Genomic DNA, 25,831 nt, shown 5'->3' on the forward strand with positions numbered 1-25,831 from the left:
ATTCCTAGATAATTTACATATCATTTAGTTGTGCATTAGTTTTGCATCTTATGCATTTATTAGTTTTGCATCTTAGATTATCTTATGATTATAAACGACAGTTCATGTCCTATCATAGAGAGGGCACTGTCTGTTTTCCTTCACGTTTCAATGCACTTGCCATTTCATGTACAGACAGTGCGCGGAGACACACAATATTATCTATTTTATTTTACTGAAGGCAATCAATTTGCAGTAATTTAATTTCAGCTTTTCATGAAACCTAACAGTTACTGTATACTTAAATTACAGACAACTGCACCAATCATGGTCAAACCGTATTTGAAAGACTTAACATCGTCAGAATTGCATTCTGTCATCGTTGGTGGATTTGCTACGATTGCTGGCAGTGTTTTGGGTGCATATATCAGTTTTGGTATCAGTGCTTCTCACCTCCTTTCAGCTTCGGTGATATCAGCACCAGCTGCATTAGCAGTAGCTAAGCTCTTTTATCCGGAGACCCAAAAGCCAAAGACCATGTTTACTGACGAAATTGTCATTGCAGAAAGGTAAATTCATTGTTTGATTAACCTAATGACGCTAAAGATGAATTAACACCATAACATTGTAAAAGACCTGCCAAGGCATTTCTTCAAATTTTAGTCAGGTGGTTTAGAAAATGTGTCCTCACAATGCTTTAAACATTAAAAAGGGCGTCTTCCTTTGATTTAGAATACAAAATTAGAACAAGTATAGATGGCGTTAAGCATTTCAAACATACAGTACACATTAGATCATTTTAGTGGTCTGAGGGTACACCGTATGCTTGTTGGTCTAAAAAATAAAAACAAGTTGCACACTACAATGTTCATGCGAATAGTACGTGTGCACTTAGGCTGTCAGCAGTCGTCTTGATTTTTTTGTAATTTAACTTTAATACTATTGTTGTCGCTGAAATTAATAGAATTAAAACATGGTGTGCACAGGATAGGGCGTTCTTTAAAGGCTAGATTATATTTTAAGTGTTCGAATCCTCAGTGAGTGAGTAGTGAGTATAGTACTGTACATGCTTACTATTGTATGTTATAGGTTATGTATTTGCACACAATTTTTGAGAAGTTTTTTTTAGGAATACGACAAAATATAATCTGCGATTGAATACAGACTAGTGTGCACTGTGTCTCATAAGTTAGAATACGGGAAGAAGTTATATGTTGCACTATATCTATATAATCGGGCTGACATGTTAGCAGATGGTTACTATGTCTTTAGTTGTAACACGATTGATACAATGCTGTAAATGTTAGCAGATGGTTACTATGTCTTTAGTTGTAACACGATTGATACAATGCTGTAAATGTTAGCAGATGGTTACTATGTCTTTAGTTGTAACATGATTGATACAATGCTGTAAATGTTAGCAGATGGTTACAATGTCTTTAGTTGTAACACGATTGATACAATGCTGTACATGTTAGCAGATGGTTACTATGTCTTTAGTTGTAACATGATTGATACAATGCTGTAAATGTTAGCAGATGGTTACTATGTCTTTAGTTGTAACACGATTGATACAATGCTGTAAATGTTAGCAGATGGTTACTATGTCTTTAGTTGTAACATGATTGATACAATGCTGTAAATGTTAGCAGATGGTTACAATGTCTTTAGTTGTAACACGATTGATACAATGCTGTAAATGTTAGCAGATGGTTACTATGTCTTTAGTTGTAACACAATTGATACAACGCTGTAAATGTTAGCAGATATGTGTATGTATTAGATGAACAATGAATATGCATGATTATCTATCTTAAGAGTTATAAGCACTTCATGAAATGACTCTCAAGGACTCAAAGTTTACGAAAATGAGTTTATTTCCGGAGGCTGGAGTGGTTTCCCCTTTAAAATTAACAATATTGACGATACATAGAAGAGTCGGGCTAACGGAATTTTATGTCTCAGCTTTCCAAAAAGTTTAATAGTACCACCATCTTTAATAGTACCACCATCTTTAACATTTTAGCCCAGAGAAGAACGTGTTGGAGGCAATGGTCAACGCAGCCACGGATGGTTTTAAAATAAGTGCCGCCATTGTAGCCCAAATCATAGCCATTCTTGCTCTCCTTGCGTTCATCGATGCTGCGTTAGCCTGGCTTGGGTCATTGATAAACTATCCAGAACTTACGTTCACGGTTAGTTTTTGTTTCTTTTTTAAATTGTCCTACACTGTCTTGTCTTAAAGTGACCATATGGCAAATTATCAGGCCAGTGTACAATTATTGAAAAAAATGTGAAGTAAAATAAAATAGCCCAATTCAAGTCCATGTTTGTAACTCAATTACATTGCTAACATAGAACATGATACTATGTTGTGCAACAAAAGAGACTCGAGAGTTCTAAGGAATTAGCTCACATTCTTGTCTGGTCGTTCACTTATTTTTTTCTTAAATAAATTTTCTACAGTTTCTGTGTCGGTATGTGTTGTATCCTGTCGCATGGCTGATGGGAGTGGACAATGAAGATATCTTTATTGTGGCTGAATTAGTTGGAACCAAGACGTTCGCAAACGAATTTGTAGCATATGGACATCTAGCAGAGTACATCAACAATCGTGAAACTGGAGAAGGACCGACACTTTCGGTACAGTAAAAAAAGATAGTTCTTGACATCAAGCAGCCAACCACGAGTCGTGTTTGTGCTATTGTTACGCACATGGGGTGTGTGTGGGGGGGGGGGGGTGGGGGGTGGGGGGGGGGGGTAATTCTAAATATTATTTGTTGATGTAAATTAAGAACTTAAAACCGCCTAAAGTAGAATGTACCTCAGTGATAAAAGTCAAAGTATTATTAGTGTAGACAATTTCATAGGTGACATTATAAACTAAAATTTAAGAGTTATTGCGCAAATTTAAATTTAAACCTCAAAGATGAAGGTCAAAGTGAAAGCTTAGTATCCAGCTTACTATTTGATCTTGTTGCTGGAGGCAATGGTCAAAGGTCAAGGTATAAAGAAAAAACTTACCTCTGATAATATGGGCATAGATATTTTGTCTGAGTCTTCTTGACTAATATGGTAAGAAGACAAATTTCTGCGATTTGACCCTTGAACTGTTGGTCAGAAAGATTACTATTGATAACGCAGGTGTAGACACTTGAATGGTGTCCATATGTAGCAAATATGGTAAGAAGACAAATTTCTGCGATTTGACCCTTGAACTGTTGGTCAGAAAGATTACTATTGATAACGCAGGTGTAGACACTTGAATGGTGTCCATATGTAGCAAACATTTGGCGCTAAGAGGCAAAATATGCATTTTAATCACTAATATATAGGTCAAGGTCGCAAAATTGGGTAACATGCACATGTTACCTATATGTTTGACATTGTGCCAGGTTTGCTTGAAATTGAGTAATAGGCGTCAGAGATTTGTCTGTCCATTTACGGATGCACGCACAGATGGACGAGAATGGGTCGTTCCTATTCCCTCCAGGCTTGGTGCGTTGGGACTAATAATAACTTCATGTGAATAATCAAACAGTCTGACGTAATTTAATCACTCCCCATTGCCACCAATCAGCTTATGTGGATATTTCAAAACCAAGTAACGAATTGAAATTGCTACCAAGCCAAGCATAATCAATACAAACTGTAGTAGTGGAGTTAGATCCTGTGATTAGACCGGCTACCCCCCCCCCCCCTTTTTTTGTAGCCTTGGAGGAATTTACATATGGGTTTCTTCTGTCTTCTAGGTCAGGTCAGAAGTCATAGCAACATACGCCCTCTGTGGCTTTTCAAACCTAGGCAGTATTGGCCTTTTTATTGGTTCCTTTGGACCATTGATGCCTGACAGGAAGGGTGAAGTAGCAGTTCTTTGTATCCGAGGATTGATTGCAGGAACAGTGGCCTGTTGCATGACCGCTTGTATTGCAGGTACTTATACATACATACATACATGCATACATACATACATACATACATACATACATACATGCATACATACATAAATACATAAATACATACATACACACACACACACACACACACACACACACACACACACACACACACACATATATATATATATATATATATATATATATATATGTGTGTGTGTGTGTGTGTGTGTGTGTGTGTGTGTGTTATATTATATTATATTATATTATATTATATTATATTATATTATATTATATATTATATTGTTTATCTATTACCCATTGGTTACAGCATTGAAAAAAGAAGAAATATGTTACATTGTTAGTAAAGGGGTAAAGGGAGAACGGAAAATATCAAAGCTAGTCCTGTTCGTCTCCTAGGACACTGGCAGGGCATCATCTGTACAATTGTATTATTTTTAGTTTTACTGTAGACAAAAATTTACGTTATAAATTAATAAGATTCAGACATTGTTCATAGCTTATATTGTAAAAAGTAATTCCTGAAGTGAGTAGTGAAAAACATTCCTAGACGACTTAACTCTAAGATCAAGAGATAAACTGTTCCAAAATACAGTACCAGTATAGGAAATTGCAGATGTTCCCTATTCTATACTGTGTTCATTTTGGGATGACGAGATTGCCTTTGTCTTTATTACGAGTGCAATAATGATGAGTAGGAAAAGTGCAGTAATCTGTATATATATATAGTATATCGTCATGCCCTTGCGGTATATTGCATCACACCATACATTATTTCTCTCCTGTACAAAATGTAAGCTTTAATACATATCTCTAGAAACCGAGATATTACTAAATTAAAACAGACGATATCGTCGTCAGACCAATTGACTTACTTGTAATATCGTACACCCTGACCAGTATTGAATACCATGTGGGTGTGCTGTTTTGTATAACTGTACACATAGTATCGTGCAATAAATCCAATAACTTTTAATTTTTGGGTCCGCACCATAAATCATTGCCCCCAATGTAATCACGATTTCAAACTGGGAAAGTATTAATTATGGATAAAAAAATAGACCTTTCATTGACATGTACAATCATAATTATTATTGTTTTAACAATTTTCAGTGAATATTTTGTTGTCTTATCGAAAAAATAAGAGTTCAGTTATAGGCTTGTGCTCATTTAATACCATTGTTTATTTTCATTGCTTACAGGAATATTGTACGATGAAGGTCCTAGGTTGTTTGGTGGTTCAGAATTACTGGAGGCTACAACACTGTCATAGTCTTTGAACACTGTCCCCTTAGATATAGCAGAGGAGTCATCAGAATAACCATAATTATTGAAAATCCCACTTTGGGGTAGGGACTCCAGAAATGTTATCAATGTCAATGAATTACGAAGAACTGATTGGTGTGTATAATATAATAATAATTGTAACAGATAAATTTACTAACGATAATATTATCTGATAATGCAATAGGCATTTATTTGGGTTGTTGACACAGTTCTAAAAAAACAGTCATTTCATGAACATTAGTTGCCATGATAACGATATCTACTGATAAATTACGTAATAGCCATTTATTTTGGTCAGCCTACGCCTTATATCAAATTACTCGGATAGTTCACAACCTTCAAGTCCGTTTACTGTTACAAACGCGACTGATTACAATAATAACCAGAAGGTGGACATTCATTTAATAATCAATTAATTAATATACCAAATGTTTAATGTAAACAATGGCAACTGTAATTATCAAATGTTAACACATTGCCTAAGGTCTTGTAAAACGTAATACTATGTATATTATAGTATCTCATTAGCATAATGAGTAAAGTTTGGACATTTATGACTTGTAAAGGAGAGTAAACAGGGTTTTTATAGTTTCACTCCACATCAAATTGTAGTTGTAGACGACTTTGTTTTAGATGAAACGTAGCAAAAAAGGCACGAACGACTGTCGACAGTCTAGTAATAATCATGTGTGTCGGTGGTTTGATACCATGTGTCGAGCTATTTCCCTTGAAAGAGGCATCGCCATCCCGAGTCTGTGGACCATCATCAGGCTGGGTAGAAGACCAAGTTACACCGACACAAAATGTAACATATTCCATCACTCGCACAACCTTCTTCGGACCAATTGGAAATGAAAGTTGGAGGGTTCCTTTTCAGTGAACTTTCGCTAATATTTGGGATCATTTTAAAGTTTATCGCACCAGTTAGTGGTTTTTATTACATCAATATCAAAACATACACAAAGGAGGAGAAGCAATAAGCTCCCATCGTGTACTTAAAGAGAATAATAAATGTGTATAATGCTGTGCTTACGACGCCTACGATACTGCATCAAATACAGCTATACTAGACATGGAAAAGGGAGATGAGCTTTCGCTTGAAATAACGAAGGGGGGGGGGGTATTTTGTGCCACATGGATAAAAAAATCCACTTTTAATGGGTTTCGCCTTTATGCTGCATGGAATCGTAGTTCAATGTAATCTGAATGTCATATGTCAATTGAAGGAAAATAAATGAAATAAAATAAAGGGGAGACTTTTTCGGCAACAGGGATCAAAGGATCCACTTCAATGTTTTCTCTTTATTCTGTCTTTTATGATTTCCTTGTAAGCTTAAATACATAATATGTCATTTGAATGAAAAAGGCCAAACTGAAAATTTCCCCTAGTTTTCGAGTAAACTTGTGTAATCTGTGGTAGCGCCATACAGTGTCTTTAGAAGCCTGGATAGTCGATCTGGCAAGAGAGAGAATGCTTGGTCACATCAACTATCCAGCCTACCACAGAGGTTATATTGTACATCGTGTGTTATATGTGGTATATTCTAATCCCGTCATTTAGTTTATTACAAAGTGTGTGTCTGTCTGCACACAGAGGTTCATGCAATAATCTGTACCAATATATTGTTGAATATAAGTCGTTTACGGCACTTTAGGCCAAACAAAAGTGATGCATGGTGTGTTTCAGGCAAAGGAGACCGGCCCTTGTCTAAACCACAGACATTATCATAATCTGTATTTCTTCTATAGCGCATTACATTAAAAAATCTCAATGCGCTTCACAGACCATTTAAAGAAAAAAGATGGAAAGAGAGACAGTTAAAAGTATACAAACACTGATAAAAATAATACTGATTGGAAAAAAGACAGTTAAACATATACAAACACTGGTCAAAAGTAATTCAGGATTCCAAAACTCACGATACACATTAAGGAGAAATTATAAAAGCAGTAGCACTCACTATACTTAATAATAAAATGACTTAAAAAGAAATATTTTCAACGATTGTTTAAAATTTTCCAGACACTAAACATTTTTAAAATATTCAATAAAGTAAAATTAAAAGCTGTGAATTTACTTGTCTTTTAGTCATTCATGTATTTTTGTATTCTTTCTCATTTGACAGGTGTACACGATTCACTAGTTTTATATAAGATAATATCAATCTATGCGTACCCATAGCTCACCAAAATCGTTTCAAGAAAGATTTTTGATGATACAAATTATCTAAACTTATGAACACAAAATGGGGATAGTTAGGCCTACACATTCCTATCAAAGATGTTATTCTTCTCATACAGTTACTTCTTATAAGTTCCCTTTGATACTTAATATTGATTTCCGTAAGGCTTAGTTGATTCAGTTATAGGTTGGTGATATTTATCATTTTCTATTTTTGGCATTTCTCTGGTGCTTTTGGTCTCCAGTGACGTTTTCTATTTCTCGACAGTTATCTTTGATATGTAATGGATATGTTGAAATTATTCGAATAATGTAACATCTGCCATTTTGTTCACTTGTTAATTTTCTTGTCAAAGCATCTTTGGTGATTTTGTTTGTAAAATGATCCAATTGGAGAGATACCGGGTCTTTAATTCATACTGTAAGTTGAATTTATAAAGCACATTTATAGAGTCTACATATTAAACTTAAATTCGTCTTGTTCACATTACTTTGTAATTGTCTTCACTTACTTCATTTACATCTCATCAAATTATCACAGAAGTAGTACGATCGACAAGTATCTAGTCAGGTTGAAGAACTTATGGAAAGCAAAAATTTACAAAAACATGTATTACGCGTGACACTCGACGGAATTATGTGAGAAATAAGGCTCGTTTTTGTTCATTTTCACTCCTTTGTACTTTTGACTCGTAGGTCATACATTGGCCAAAATTATATGTGCGTGAGTGTGTGATAGCACTATAGCGCCAATGACGGTAAGAAAAGGAGAGGGAACCTGCAGACCATTGACCATTTCAAATTGATTAATACATGTAAGTAAAGTATAAGTCAATGGAAGGTTAATAGTACGGTGTTGATATAAACTCAAACCACTATAGTCTACAGTGGTCTGAGATACAGTCAATTTCAAATTACTATGCAGCTTTTCTGTTTGATACAACCACGCAGAAACCAATAAAAAAACTGCACATGCCAATTCAATGACTAAAAATTGAATAACAATGGTTACATTTTAATCAATTGACTGTCTCAAAAAATACCAGGGGTGTATAAATTTGGCGATGATCTCCTAAGATAATGGTAGCTGTAAGTGTACTCCAGACGATTGCCGAAACGCTGTTGGTAAGATTGTTGCCTAGCCAGACGATACAATGTAGTAATGTTAATGAGATTTTTGTGGAGCCAGGCGAAGTTTTATTTCAGGATGTCGTTGTAAGATTTTTGTCGAGCTAGACGAAGCTTTCTACTGTCTTGCATTGCACCATAGTTGCCATGGCACATACACATCAAGTGGAAAGCAATGATGTATTTATCTATTTAATATCAGAATTGATGTTTTTCATAGATCAGTTATTGTTGTGCCAGACGATAACATGTGGAAATATCAATTAGATTTATGTCGAGATTTACAACATCAAAGAGATATTTGTCTAGCCAGGCGACGTTTTATTTCAAAGTTTATGATTTCCGTTGTATTACCATTGCTATTTCACCATCTAGCTTGACAAAAATCGTACTAACATTGTTACATTTTATCGCCTAGCTTGACAAAAATCGTACTAACATTGCTACATTTTATCGCCTAGCTTGACAAAAATCGTACTAACATTGCTACATTTTATTGTCCGACTGGACAAATACTGCGCATGGCTTAGCTATACAGCAACCTTTAAAAATTGCTACAACTTATCGTCAAGCACAACAACGACTATAAGTACAATTGTTACATTGTAATGAACTGATCAAGGGCATGAGGCAACAATTTTAATCATTCCATTTCTGGCCTTATACCCATAATAACAAATATATGTAGACGTGTATAATGTGTTTATCAAAATATACTATAAATATAGAAGTGAGTATGTAAATGTGACTCATAGCTAACTTGGGCCTTTATTACCTGTACCGGTATATCATTATCATTTTCGGATTTCACCAGATTTGTTGTCTCATGCCCCTGAACTGATATGCCTGAAAAAATAAATATTGTTACAATGTATATGATTCAGCTGACACAAAGAAATGTAGATACGATTATTGAGATGCTTATTTCCATTCAACTAAGTTCCACTGTTACAGTACAGAGTACATGTATTTGCTGTTAGAACTACATTTGTGTAATTTGTTTGTTGACTGAATAGCTCTTACTTGTATTTCTCAACTACGTCAAAGAATATTTCAAAAACCTCGTCACTAAATGTTGGCCAGCTTGAAACAAATTGGACTTAACAGATACAATGGCGGTATTAAAACGTGTATAGCTTCTTTCACTTGGTGTTGTACTTGGTGTTGTATTTGATATTGTTCTGTTAGGTGACTCTTATTGCAATCACTGCATACACAAATACACCAGCTACAGAATGGAACACGGGGATTAACAGCCAAATATTTACCAAACTTAAATATGAAACATTCCTGTCAAATAAAGATACGAAACTAAATATGACAAGTTCATGATTTAGGGCGATGCTTTTTTTTCAACATATACATGTTAAGAGATGGTATAAATACGAGGTTATAGATCTACCAGCTGACGTCACTATAGATCTACAAGCTGATGTCACTATAGATCTACAAGCTGACGTCACCATAGATCTACAAGCTGATGTCACTATAGATCTACAAGTTGACGTCACTATAGATCTACAAGCTGACGTCACTATAGATCTACAAGCTGACGTCACTATAGATCTACAAGCTGACGTCACCATAGATCTACAAGCTGATGTCACTATAGATCTACAAGCTGACGTCACTATAGATCTACAAGCTGACGTCACTATAGATCTACAAGTTGACATCACCATAGATCTACCAGTTGACGTCACTATAGATCTACAAGCTGACGTCACTATAGATCTACAAGCTGATGTCACTATAGATCTACAAGCTGACGTCACTATAGATCTACAAGCTGACGTCACTATAGATCTACAAGCTGACGTCACTATAGATCTACAAGCTGACGTCACTATAGATCTACAAGCTGACGTCACTATAGATCTACAAGCTGACGTCACTATAGATCTACAAGCTGACGTCACTATAGATCTACAAGCTGACGTCACTATAGATCTACAAGCTGATGTCACTATAGATCTACAAGCTGATGTCACCATAGATCTACCAGTTGACGTCACTATAGATCTACAAGCTGACGTCACTATAGATCTACAAGTTGACGTCACTATAGATCTACAAGCTGACGTAATGCTTACATGATATGGTAAAGAGACTTCTTTGGGAATGGTAGCGAAAGGTGATTGCACTATTTTATTGATGATCATTGAAAGGCAAGCTGTGATGGAGGATGACTACACTTTTGACGATAAGGGGTAGACCATTCGATATCCTGGGGGGGGGGGCTTAGAAAATTGGTGGAGAGTCATTATTTTTTTCCCACCTGCTTGCCTGAGAATTTTTTTTTCTCCTTCGCCTATGCTGGCAACTTTTTTTTTCTTTGCTTCTTTGAGATATCCGAAAATTTTTTACGTCAATGTTGAACACCTATTTTTGTTGCCACAATTTTCTGTTTGGTTTTCGCACAGGGTAATACAGAGAGTAAAAAGATGCTGTTCTATCACACACATATTTTATTTAGAAAACTACATATTTCATACATGTATGATTTTCAATTAAATTAACATCGTTGACAGTTTTTATGCCATGATATGGTGACACACTGAAAATACAAATTGGAAACTTGATTGGTGAGCTCAAACATTCAGATAGACCGTGGGGGATGGTGTTTTTTTTCCATTGGGCCGACAAAAAGTCACTGCCCCCTGTGAATAAAATTTCATATCATCTGACAGTAAGCTGTAGAGGGAAGAGCTTTGAGACGGGGATATGTCCACCTCATGTGTGAGTGTGTGTGAATGGGGGGGGGGGGTCTAGGGGGTCTCCCCCTAGAAGCCCTGGAGGATTTTTACTTCTAAAGGCAATGTTTAGGCTATTCACAGACACTTTCAGACAATAATTTACAAACTTTACAAAACAGCTCTAACATGTAAAAAGCAACTACGTGAGGTTGAAACATTTTTGAAATAAAGTTACATAGCATCTTGGCAGTAAGAGGTGGAGGGAAGATTGATTTGAAACTGGAACATGTCTACCTCTTACGGGGGGGGGGGTTCTAGGGGGTCTCCCCCTAGAAGCCCTGGAGGATTTTTACTCTTAAAGCCAATTTTCAGGCTATTAACAGACACTTTCAGACAATATTTTGCCAACTTTACAAGACAGCTCTAACAATTGTAAAAAGCAACTACACATGGTTGAAACATTTTTGAAATAAAGTTTCATAGCATCTTGACAGTAAGAGGTGGAGGAAAGAACTTTGATTTGAGACTGGAACATGTCTTACGGGGGGGGGGGGGTTCTAGGGGGTCTCCCCATAGAAGCCCTGGAGGGTTTTTACTCTTAAAGCCAATTTTCAGGCTATTAACAGACACTTTCAGACAATATTTTGCAAGCTTTACAATACAGCTCTAACTATTGTAAAAAGCAACTACACATGGTTGAAACATGCTTGAAATAAAGTTCCATAGCATCTTGACAGTAAGAGGTGGAGGAAAGAACTTTGGTTTGAAACTGGAACATGTCTACCTCTTATGGGGGAGGGGGGTTCTAGGGGGTCTCCCCCTTGAAGCCCTGGAGGATTTTACTCTTAAAGCCAATTTTCAGGCTATTAACAGACACTTTCAGACAATAATTTGCAAGCTTTACAAGACAGCTCTAACAATTGTAAAAAGCAACTACACATGGTTGAAACATTTTTGAAATAAAGTTTCATAGCATCTTGACAGTAAGAGGTGGAGGGAAGAACTTTGATTTGAGGCTTGGACATCTACCTCTTATGGGGGGTCCTAGGGGGTCTCCCCTTGAAGCTTTTGAAGTTTTTTTTACCAATTTTGGTGAATCTCATTATTGGTTTAACGAATGAGTGGCCTCTGGGGTGATGTGGGCCTGTAACATTGGTATAGGGGCATTGATATTGCATGTATAGTAAAGTTACTGGTGTGTTAGAGCACTTTAGGAGGTCATACCTAGTGTACAATTGAAACTTGAATTTGAGTTGTGGTGTCGATACATGTAGTGTCTGAAATAGGAAGTATATTCATCCCTTCTGACAAATTCATACTGAAGAGACTAGAACAATTTAGATTAAGTTCTTTTATAAACTATCTAATAGTATGAAGATTACGATAACAAAACCTTCAAGTTCACTTTTGCCTCAAAGTCCAAGATAAGTGAAGCATTGATTGTGAAACAGCCAAACACTTACATGGCATGTTCTGTAACTAGTGTGGTAGCTAGGTAATACATACATGTATTATATGTATAATTTTATTTTTTATTTTTTGTTTGAACCCTTACATGAAGTAATAATAAAACAATTTATGAAAGAAACAGAGACAAGAACAAATATATATATGTACCACAGGCTAACGAAACTGACTGGTCCCTGACATGTGTTTGAAAATGTTTGTCATGATTTGACAAGTGTCCTGGTTGGAGAGGTACGAGCAGGTTGAACAGTATACTGGAACCTGTGCATCATTTCCTGCCAAGACATTTTTTTTTCTAGCAGCAGTGGTCCATCTTTATTTCCAACACCCACTCACATCCTGATTTTTTTTCAAGCAACTCCATTTGGCATCTTTTTTTCCCGAAATCGTCCAAGCCCCCCCCCCCCCAGGATATCGAATGGTCCTAAACAAGGCAATACAGCAAAGTTACAGTAGAAAATACATGATTAAGACCAGTGCTGACGTGACACACCAAGTCAGACAATTTGTTTCTAAAGAACTTCCTCTTCCTGTAGAGAGAGAGAGAGAGAGAGAGAAGAGAGAGAGAGAGAGAGAGAGAGAGAGAGAGAGAGAGAGAGAGAGAGAGAGAGAGAGAGAGAGAGGGTATTGTCGATTAATGTTCATAAAGTGTTCAGTATACCCTCAAACCCCACCCTATGTCCTGTATTCATGTCTTCGTTATATTCATCACCGTCAAAAATACAGAGTGTAAAGTATCCTAAAAAATTAATTGTTCTGTAGCCATTACTATAACAACTTTATACGTTGGCTTAGGGATTTGTTGGAAGACAGAAGTAGTCTTTAATTCCCAATGCAAGGATATATAATTGTGTGGATACTAACCTGAGCAGACGACAAGCTGGCAACTTATATACTCAACTTCTGCCTCCGATTCCTTCAATATCCATTCTGCACGTGAACTTGGCCGCACTCTTGCACAAAAATGAGTTACGCCGTAACAATTCACCGTGGACAAATCCAAAGTTATACCAAGATTAGCCAAGGTGAAACTTTCGTCGGGCATCAAGTCTGTCCCTTGTTGAGCTACACTCAACTGAGCTTGTACAGCAGGAGCGGTTGGATTTCCATGATTAACACTCGTGACGAAAGCATCAATCAACCAATTATCATCACCCACAATAGATTCAGAATTGTTTGTACTGGATATCGTGATCGTTATGTCGACAGCCTGGCCTCCACCGATACGCATAATTTTATCGTCGGGTTCGTGGATCTTTAGCTCGCTAATCCTCAGTGATACTTCCTTTGTTAGATGGTGAACTCCTGAAATACAATATAAAAACATATCACATTAAATCTTATTGAATTATAACCGGATATAACGTGATCGTCACTGTTTCATACTGCCATCGTACTGTGATGATTTTGTGAAATGTATACAAATGAAAACCATGTTTTATTACGGTGTGAACTTTGCTAAGGTAAATCAGAGAGAGAGAGAGAGAGAGAGAGAGAGAGAGAGAGAGAGAGAGAGAGAGAGAGAGAGAGAGAGAGAGAGAAGAGAGAGAGAGAGAGAGAGAGAGAGAGAGAGAGAGAGAGAGAGAGAGAGAGAGAGATAGAGAGGGAGAGAGGGAGGGAGGGAGGGAGGGAGGGAGGGGAGAGGGGGAGAGAGAGAGAGGGAGGGAGGGAGGGAGGGAGGGGAGAGAGAGAGAGAGAGAGAGAGAGAGAGAGAGAGAGAGAGAGAGAGAGAGAGAGAGAGAGAGAGAGAGAGAGGGGGGGGAGATTTTATTTTATTTGGCAAAACAATATTCGGAAAATCACAACCAAAACCGTATGCAATTAATACGACAACTATGACATTGGCAGGAAGGACAAAACAGATACATCACTGATACCTTTGCTGAGGATGACACAAAAAAGTTTTTTAACAACTTATTTCCATTGTGGTCCTCACACACATCAAATATTACCAAAAAGGATAAAACGAACGATGCAATACAATACATAACAGACAAAATACATTGTGTATGAAGACCAAATATGACACGACTACATATGGATGAAAATGGAAGTAGAAGAAGACCAGACTATCTGAAACAAACGAACTCACTTTCAATTTATTCAGATAATTTCTCATATCGTGGATATAAGTTTATTACAAATCTGATCAGTTTGATTTTGTACGGAGGGTCAAGCTTTTGTACCAATAGGAGCATGCGTAGTCATAATGGCATTGAATAAGGACTGAAGCCAACATTTTCCTCGTGCTAAAATACAAAACTTTAGATTTTTGATATAGAAATTTCAACCTTCAAAGCCATGGGGTTAAAAATAACCATACTCACCAATCTGAAAACCGTCAACTTTCTAGACATAACGCTCAACCTCAACAACGGTAAATATTGCCCATACAGAAAACCCAACGACAACCCCATGTACATACACACGCAGTCTAACCACCCACCCAGCATCATCAAGAATATATCGTCAGCCATCGGCCGTAGAATTTCCGACATATCATCCGACGAACACATCTTCAACCAGGCAGCCCCACTATACCAAAAAACACTAAAAACCAGCGGCTACAAAGAGAACATCACGTACACCAGCACCCCGCCACAGAAAAACAAGAAAAACAGAAATAGAAACACCATCTGGTTCAACCCACCATACAGCAAAAACGTAGCCACCAATGTAGGCAAACGATTCCTCAACCTAATCGCAAAACATTTCCCAGCAGACTCTAAGTTACACAAAATATTCAACAGAAACAATGTCAAAGTCAGTTATAGCTGCATGCCAAACATGGCTACCATAATCAAAGCGCACAACGCCACCATCTCCAACAACCGTGACGAAACCAAACCCACTCAAAACCATGTAATTGCAGACAGAAAGACACCTGCCCTTTGAACGGCGAATGCCAAACGGAAAATATCGTATACCAAGCCACCGTCCAGGGAAAAAAACAAACAAAAGTATATATCGGTCTAACAGAGAACAACTTCAAACAGAGATACGCCAACCACAAACAGTCATTCAAACATGAAAAACACGAAAACAGCACAGAACTATCAAAACACATTTGGAAACTGAAAAGAAACAACGAGCCCTTTTCCATATCCTGGTCCATCAGCAAGACAGCCCAAGCATACACCAATAAAACAAAACAATGCAACCTGTGTTTAACTGAAAAACTAACCATCATTAAAGCAGAAAAAAAATCCACACTAAACAAAAGAACTGAGTTGACATCCAAATGCCGACACGAGAATAAGTTTTATTTGTCCAACTTCAATAGAGCATCTATCACCTAAACTAAACCCGTTAACTAACGGAACATCAAAGCCCAACATGTGACAACCCGCCAACACCTACTTGTCCGCACCCAATAACTCACACAATAACAACCAACACCTCAACACACACAACACCAACCCACCAACACAGACAATAGTGATGATATTTCTATTGTCTGCACTCTATATAAACACACACCCAGAGAGTAGAAACCAGCAGTTGTCTGATGATCGCGCAATGCGTGAAACTCCGAGTTACAACCAAGAAAGAGTTCCAGTACTACCAAAACTATTACGCTCTGCCACTGCGGTATAGAGCACTGTTTTAGCAGATTGATACTCACCGAGTTATATATATATATATAAAATATATATATATATATATATATATATATATATATATATATATATATATATATGTGTGTGTGTGTGTGTGTGTGTGTGTGTGTGTGTGTGTGTGTGTGTGTGTGTGTGTGTGTGTGAAACGTGTATATAATACTATATAGAGAGAGAGACAATGTCAGAGACAGACAGGCAGAGAGAGACAGAGACAGATCTAGACAGACAGACAGAAAGAGATAGAGACAGAGAGAGACATAGAGACGGACATATACGCAGATGGACAGACAGACAGACAGACAGACAGACAGACAGACAGACAGACACAGCTTGCCAATAACGCTCGTATGTTACTACACATATTTACAACAGTGGCAAAGGAAAATATTGCGCTATGTTTATGAAAATATTATAATATCACTATTTAGAGTACAGACTGTGTTGAACACCCGTCTCACTAAAGCTCACATCCTCTGAAAAATAGCAAATATATTAATTGTCTTGAACATTTCAAAAATATATCTGCGTACCTCCATGGCTGCAGTGTGACGTCACGGTATCGCCTTTGTCTGTGCTTTCCCACGGGGACTTCAGTCATTTCCTGTGTCATCTCAATCGTTCCTATTTCTATTGCCATTTCATCCGTTGTAGACATATTGAAGCCTAATATGTATGATTGTATATATAAAAAAGAATTTCATTTCAAAACAGTCAGATCTATCTCGTTGAAAAATAAATTTGAAATTTGTGAAAACAATTATCGACTTACCATTGGTTTTCAGAAACAATAGTAAAAGTATAGTTGATGGTAGGTGAACCATTCTGCAATGAAAGTCCTGTCACAGCTTAAGTCTACACCAGTCCTGTGATTAGAATTAATCAAATATACCGTTCTGGTTAACACATGCCTGATACTAATTCCCGTCACCGTATAAGCGAATATTTTTAGAAGCTCAATGAGCTATTCAATGAGAAAGTATTTTACTCCTTTGCTGATATAAGATGTAATACTAGTAGATGATGAATTTTCTTGGTGTCGTTTTACAAACGATAAGAGTAAAACCTTGCGACGTGTTGTCATTTTCTCTTGACTTGACCGACACTATTATACCTATCGCAAAAAATGCACTTCAAAAGAATGTCTGACATCAGCAAACACAAAATGCACATCAAAAGAATGTCTGACATCAGCAAACACGTGCACATTCATGATATTTTAATTTTTGTGGTTATAGTACATTTCTGTTCATCTAGCCAATTACCCCTCATTATTAGACACTTGTAGGATTTTACAGCAAACGTTATAGGGGTTTGCAGGAGATGGTGTTGTCAAAAATAGCATTTAGTAGTCGTTATTTTTATCTTTTAGGCGTATAGTAAAGGAAAAAATAAAGCCATACTCTCTTTCAGGGAATTACCGAATACTCAATTTATTGAGACAACTGTATGAAGCATAATATAACAATGAAATGAGTATAAGCTGAGTTTGTGTGTGTGTGTGTGTGTGTGTGTGTGTGTGTGTGTGTGTGTGTGTGTGGTGTGTGTTGACAATCACTATGGTATGGGGTATTTAATGCGTAGAGAATACCACATATGGGGTCACTTCTAATAGTGGGGTAAAAAGTTGGACCCCACAGGTAGTTTCAATTGATATCATTCACGGATGCCGCAACGATGCCTAACAAATGGTCCCTAAAATGTACCCCACGTGGCCATTTTGGGTAGTGTGTGAATCTGTGTGTGTGTCCTGCGTCCAGATATTGCCATCCACCAAGCTGACTGCCCCCTTGCTGTTTAAGAAGGGATAGTGGTAAACAAACATCTGTATACATTACAGTAAACATACCAACGTCAGTACTACGTCAGTACAGTTGGTGGATGTGACATATTATACTCTGTGACCTAATTTTTCGGGTCAATCAATGCCATAGTGCATAAGCTTGGAGAATGTGGTTAAAGAGGGTGAATTAGACATGGGTAACGTGTTCAATAGATATTACCGTCCAATATATTTGTTGACCTGAAACGTAATCTTCAATAGCGACCATAAAAAACTCCTACATGAGGGGGGTGTCCCTCTTCCAAACAGCACTGTTTTTAAAATGACACTTAGAAGTTAGGAAGAGTTTTAAAGGCTTGACATTTCAACAAATACCCATTATAAAAAACAGTAGAATACTTGAAGATTTTCTGCAATACTCCACTTTTATTCTCGTTAAATCGTCATATATTTTACTACACTTTAACATATACGGATATTAAGGTAGATACATGCATTCGCTTAGCTACCAACTCTCTCTCTCTCTCTCTCTCTCTCTCTCTCTCTCTCTCTCTCTCTCTCTCTCTCTCTCTCTCTCTCTCTCTCTCTCTCTCTCTCTCTCTCTCTCTCTCTCTCTCTCTCTCTCTCTCTCTCTCTCCCTCTGCCAAGGGGGCAGAAATATGTCTTGCACTTAGAATTTGGCAAGGTTGTTAATTTACAGAACTTTGCATGCAAATTACATTATATCTATTTTAGCAAACGTAATTACATATGACAGTCATGTAAATTGTAATGTAGTTTTGTAAAGTACCTGTCGAAACGATACCACATTCAAAGGTAAAAAGAAACAGATTTAAACTGAGTGCCTAGCAAAGATATTTGGGCATATACACAGTGTTGGAATGAACACCTCTGAACTATAGCTCTTATTAATGATGTACGTACCACTTAATTTGAAAATTTTATACGGAACTGTATGAAGTTTGAAGATTACATTGTTAACAAATTGTCTAATTATAAAAACATTAATTATGCAAATTAACTAAGTTTATACATTTCATCATCAAGCTTAAATGCCGCATGTACGTCTTTAGTATAAATGCATGTGCTAAATTGCCTGAAATTTAAAGTTTGCATTTAAAACATAATTAAAATCATTAAAAATGTGAATTACCCATTAAAGGTAATAAAAGCTACATCAAGAAACCTCAAGTGCGTATTGTTATGATTGACATATGTACCAAATAATATGGAATTGCAGTTTAAATTCTTAAGATAAGGCTAATTACCGAAATCACTAAGTATACAAATTACTCATTACAATTATAAACAAATATGCTGATAAGCTTTTTTGTTTCTCATAATTATTTGTACTAATTTGAAACTTGAATATGCACTTATCAAGCCACCATGATAAATTAAATTCATAATTATCTGAGGTATAATGAATAAAAAAGAGTTGCCAAATTTCCTATGTTTATTAACATTTCCTCACCTGTTATGTTACAATATAATTTTTTATCAAATCTGTACACTTTCTATCTAACTGTTGTCAAAATCCGAAATCAGCATGTAATATTAAAAATAACAGCCTGAGAGTCAATTGTTAATTTTAATAAGAAGGCTAGGAAGTCAAAATCACTCCCAAAATCCTTGGTTGGCCCCATTATCTGCTTCAAATGTTTCCAATTGTAAACATAATATGGTGAATTTGTAGATGTTACAGAGTTAATGGGCCAGTGTTGACACGTTCAGTACTGCAATGAAAGGAATTCCACTCCTGAATTGGGGTCAAAATAAATACACACACATGGGTTTTGCAACACACTCATATGGTATTCTTCTTTACGTGTAAATGAATGACCATCCTGACACTTCGTTATCATCATGGATCAAATGCAGCCTTTTGTAGAGGATAACGCGTATAATAAGTAAACGATGTCGAGTTTAAGAGATGTCTTTCAAGCTATAATTTCAAATTAATCCATAGCATTAGTAACATTAAATTACATTGATTTTTGTATCAGTCTTATTTCTACAAAACAATAGTATACAATTACACAAATCCCAGCTGATTTTGGCTCCCCCACCCAGGTGTTGACAAAACTGAAATGGGGGGGGGGGGGGGTTGTTAGACTGTATGATTGAAAAATTCGATTTGGTGGGGTTGAGGGGTATAATACTAAATAATTTAATTTTAGGTTATTATCTCTAAATTTTAGGATATATGCATGGCTCTACGTTGTGTTATCTTTTCTTTCTCAGAAATAAATTCTTATACATTTAATGTTTACTACTAACTGACATGTTAAGAATATTCTTGATACTGAAAGAATATGTGACAGAACATTATTAAATGCAGATATGAAAAAATGAATACGATTGTAGCATCGTGTGTACAAAGAAAATAATAATAAAAAAGGTTTGAGACCCAATATATCAGAATGCGACTATTATCTTTTTGAGAATTATTTTTCAAAGTATTTGTACATTGTAGAGAACTAGGGTTAAAAATCACCGAGTCAAAATCAAGCATAATTTTTCAGCGTTTGTCTTCACCTCTCTTCCTCTTAATGGATATGCAATTTGAACGGTTTTGAAACGTTTTGCAATATGATGTAACGAGCTTTACTTCATACTTTACTGCATGAGATGTATTGAAACACCTATGGGTATACATATTTGTGTTGATGTACACATAAACTTTAATATGGAAAAGAAATCTAACTAAATTAATTTCTGGGTCCAAATGCGATTTCAGCATGACACTATACAATTTATGGATATTGCCGACGTCTAGTTTATTAACATGTACATGTCTAATTATCCGTATTTGAATAATTTTCAGTGAAAATATTGCTGATTGTCTGATCGAAAATGTAATACTCAAGTTACAGTTAGCGTAGTTTCATAACAGATCTTAAAGTAACCTCAAAGTCATGTATTGTTCAAGATTAACACAATTACTGACTTACTGCGATGGAATTCATTAGGTATACACAGAAATACATTTAAGAGAATTCTGTCAGTGATGTTTGATGAAGTCCAGGTAGAGCGCATGCAAACAAGAACATTACTGCTATGACATACAGGCCATTTAAATAATTAATTATACATTTGCAATTACTGATAAATACATCGTTTCCACTGACACGATGAAAAGAAAGGGTTTTTTAAAGACTTTATGTGTAACTCTCAACTTGTCAATACATTTAAAATATATCGAGGATGGAAGATTCGGATTCCCATTAAATTTAAGGAGTGGATAAACTACACATTCCAATGTCTTGGTTTAGGTAATATAATATCAAATCCAGAACAATTTATCTGTGCTTTCTGGGCTTCTGATGTGAAAGGTTTGTTACATATTGTTGACAAATATGATGTGCCACAGGATCGAACAAACACTATAACATTGAATTTTGCCTATTTGTAGGGAAGGCAGGTTTCACCTGGAGACCATTGTCCTCATACTACATTACGTATTGTGTGTCTTTCAATCCATGCATACTAGAGTATACATGTAATGTGTTCACCTTTGTCTCAAACATGTACTAGCTAATTTCAACCAAACCTTCAATAGCCAATAACTTCATACTTTGCTGATTAACACCACAAACCAAATAGATATATTCATTTGTCTAAATCCACGTCATCAATAATGAGCCTTCTATCTAATAATGAAATGACTTTTGACCCTGACCTTTATTTTCAAGTTCAAATTGGCATATAGCATAAACTTCATGTTTTGCCCACTAACCACTAAACGATTTACTTAGGCTTACATTTACAGGTTTAAACTAAAACCATGATTGTCTGTATTAATTCATTTAAAACTTGGATATACAGTTACAAAATGTAGCCTGCAATATTATAGAAATTAAATTCATAATACGTTGAAACACAATGTATAAAAGAGCTGCCAAATACCTTATGTTTGTTAACATTTCCTCATCAATTATGTTATAAGATTATTAGTAATTTATCAAATCTGTTCACTTTCTACCTAAGTGTGGCGAACATCAGTTTGTAATATTAAAAATGACAGCATGAGAGTCAATTGCTTATTAACTTTAATAAGTAGGCAAGAAAATAGCGCCAATGGCGTTGTAGCACAACTGTACAGTTTATAAAAATATTTACACACATACTGATCCAAGCTATGTATACGTGTTCCTTTGCTGAATGATTATCCAGTTGCCTATCCAACCCTGTTGTTATCTTTGCAATATGCGCATTTGGCTGTTGTTATGGGCGTGATCGTGTTGCTAGACATATTTGCATACATTTTTTGAATGTTCATTCACTTGTCTATGAATCTCTGATGTTATCTTTACGATATAGGTGATCATATGTCTGTTGCTATGGGCGTGGTCTGTTTCGAGGTATATTTACATACATTTTATGAATGTTTATATATTTGTCTATTAATCCCTGTTGTTATTTTTGCAATATCTGTGATCATTTGGCTGTTGCCATGGGCGTGGTCTTGTTGCAATGCATATTTTCATACACATTTTGAATATTTGTTCACTTGTCTAAGAATCCCTGTTGTTATTTTTGGGAAATAGACACCGTTTCGTTGTTACTATGGGCATGGTCATGGTTGCTAGAAATCTGGAAACATCTCACCAACTTTCAGTCTCATTGACCAAGTACTTTTTGAGATATAAAGTTTTGACCAAAAGTCACATTTTTACACCTTATTTGCATATCACTGATAAGTTGCTTCATCTATACACCCCAGCTGCATCCCCATTAAATGTCTGCCCAATCTGCTCAGCAGTTTTGGAATTAAGGATTTCCGACCAAAAAGACACATTTTAACCCAAATTTGCATATCACTTATGGGATCATCATGTCATGAACAATTCTTAATATCAACACGAATATTCCCACCAAATGTCAGACCAGTCTGCCCAGTAGCTTTTGAGTTTAAACTTTTTTGACCGAAAATAAAATGTTTTGACCCAAATCACACGCCGGTGGTAAGATTTCCCAACTAGACACCCAAAGTAATATATCCACCAATTATCATGGCAATCGGTCCAGTGGTTTTTGACTTTAAGTTGTTTGCACACACAGACAGACAGACAGACAGACAGACAGACAGACAGACAGACACTTTGCCATGCCTATATCACTACTGAATCTAAGTAGTTCAGTTGTGCTAAAAAAAAATGCCGGTATGCTGAATGGAAAATTACCCCACTCACATGGTTTTAGAAAGGAAATTAATCAACTTTAAAAAAAGTACATTTTGCGGAGTCCAAAGTCAAAATCACTCCCTGGCCTCTGCTTCCAATGTTTCAAAATGTTGACATAAGATGGTGAAATGGTAGATGTCACAGGGTTAATGGACCAGTGTTGACAAGTACACAATAACAATGAGAGGAATTCAACTCCTGAATTGGAGTCACCAATATAAACACACAAGGCATCTGCAAGAAACTCATATGGTTAGGGTTCTGTGTCCTTTTTATAGCAGTGACCTTGCTGACACTTTGTTGGTAGATTAGTTAGCTTTGTGTAGAGGATTCGTTTTTATCTATTTTGCTGTATCAGTGTGACCAACCTACATTTTAATATTTCAAGAGACTGTGAATTAGTGCTCTGCCAACAAAACTCACACTCCACAAAGAAAATCAGTTTGTACAAAAATGTCTTTCAAGCGATATTTTCAAATTAACCCCCAAAATGTCACAACATTTGCACAAAATGACATTGATTACAATGATTGTATTAGTCGTATTTCTGCAAAAACAACAACATATAAAACAAAGAAAACAGCGGAAGGATCCCAAAGACTTCTTACCCCACCCCCACCCCTACAATTGACATAAATACGATACTTTGGTATCAAAAATGCCGTCCGATGGCTATCGTAATCGCGTGACCTGTTGCGAGGTCAACCCTTACGTACCGTGCTGTGCTTTCTCCCTGGGGTTTCTCAACCAACATTATCGGCTATAACCTTGCGATGTACACGTAATAACAAATTTAGCTTTATAATGTAAGTAAACTTTGTCTGAATGCGATTTTTGTTCCATAATGTTTAACTATATTCGCTCTGGATGTGCAAGTTCGGAGCTCTGAGCTAGCTCAACAGAAAATCGGAAGTAAGTTTACCGGCTGCTACTATATACAAATTGTCATCAATGATCTACAAATGTATTAAATGAAAATAAAAGATTACATCATTAGAAGATATGTTTATTAGACAATGGTTTGTATGACCGCAATTTATAGACGTATTTCTAGCTTTTCAAGACAATAACGACCATTTAAACAGTGTTTTGGATTACACTCTCCTACCATTTGCCTTATAGTTTTAACTAATGTACCAAACCACTATAGCGAGAGGCCCTGTTTATGATTCATTTTTTCCCGCTTAGTTTTATGACACATATCACTAGTTGATTTACATGGTGTATGCTTATGGAGGTGTCAAGTTTTCTATGAAAAAAATGTATTGCAGTCACTGACAACTAATGTTAGTACTTGACAGACTAATGTATTACTGCACACAGGGAAACTGAATTGAGGGATAGGCACAAAAATTGACCAAATTAGAATAAATATTGGCATAAATTAAGTGTTCAGGATATCTACTATTTGTTGAACAACATAATATGTCAAAGACATGTGTTTTACCACTAAACCCTCTTTGGCAAAACTACAGTTAAATGTGTGACTGTACATGATTTCATCATCACAATGTAATAGCAGTGAGCATGAAATGTAATCCAATGTTGTGCATGCATCATGCATGTATCAGTATCACACTGGTCGTTCACATATACTACTAGATATTATGTTTGTAAGCGCTTCCTAAAGATTTAGACCGACCGTATTAGCATAGACCGTATTAATTATGTAATTTCATCACCAATTATATTAATTTGAAAGGACATAGACATAGAGATGTGCAATTTCTCTGCATGTAATTAATAAGTTACTCAGCTTTTTGCCAAGCCTTTTGGCCTTCCAGGTGTACATGTGATTACATATATTTGACTAACAGACCAAGTGTATTCCATGTCATCACAAACAAGTAAGACTAGTCTGTGATGCTATATGTAATCATGTGTTGTGAGCGAATAACTTTGACATTGCACTTCGTGCATTGACTGCTGTGTACAGTAAATTGACTGTGTTGTTAATTGGCCGGGTGTGTAAAAAGATGTAATTTAAAAAATTGTAACTTGTCAAAGGGCCCAGGCCAGGCAACCAAGCTCTCACTGAGGCAAATTATGAGGAGAATAAGCACTGTTTGAGCGTTGATTTCTAAAGAATCTATCCACATGCTAATCAAGCCCTGTTGCTACCTATTCAAAATCCATCGTATCTTACTATTGGTATGGGTGTCTCTTAGTTGCTGGTTGACCATGTGCCAATATTTTGGAAGTATATCTACTTGCCTAACAAGGAACTATGTTGTTATCTTTGCCATATACACCGTTATTTCACTGTTGTTATGGGTGTGATCTAACTGCCAGAAATGTACATATTCTTTTTTAGGAATGCTTATCCATTTACTTTCTAGCACTGTTGTTATCTCTCTTATATACACTCCACCATTGGTCGTTGCTATGGGTATGGCCTTGTTGCTAGACATATGTGTGGACATTTTATAACTGTTTATCCACTTGCCTTTTCATCTCTGTTATTGTCTTTGTAATGTATGCCATCATTTGGTTGTTGCTGTTGACATAGTCTTGTTGTTATGCTTATATGTGATCATTTATTGGATGTTTAGCCACACGCTTACTCATCTCGGTTATCTTTGCAATACA

The 25,831-nt window shown here is 36.2% G+C and overlaps 1 protein-coding gene across 2 annotated transcripts in view; it reads left to right on the forward strand.

The window, feature by feature from the left end:
- The window catches only part of LOC144446389 (solute carrier family 28 member 3-like), a 21,651-nt gene extending 13,814 nt beyond the window's left edge, over positions 1-7,837 (forward strand). For both annotated transcript variants that reach the window (XM_078136138.1, XM_078136137.1), the window contains exons 8-12: positions 292-548; positions 2,006-2,174; positions 2,446-2,622; positions 3,732-3,912; positions 5,099-7,837. In XM_078136138.1, the coding sequence (XP_077992264.1) occupies positions 292-548; positions 2,006-2,174; positions 2,446-2,622; positions 3,732-3,912; positions 5,099-5,169 (855 nt within the window). In that variant the 3' untranslated portion in view covers positions 5,170-7,837. The remainder of the gene's footprint in view (positions 1-291; positions 549-2,005; positions 2,175-2,445; positions 2,623-3,731; positions 3,913-5,098) is intronic.
- The last annotated feature ends 17,994 nt before the right edge of the window (positions 7,838-25,831 follow it).

This window comes from Glandiceps talaboti, chromosome 15 (genome assembly GCF_964340395.1).
Source record: "Glandiceps talaboti chromosome 15, keGlaTala1.1, whole genome shotgun sequence".
NCBI classification, from domain to species: Eukaryota; Metazoa; Hemichordata; class Enteropneusta; family Spengelidae; genus Glandiceps; species Glandiceps talaboti.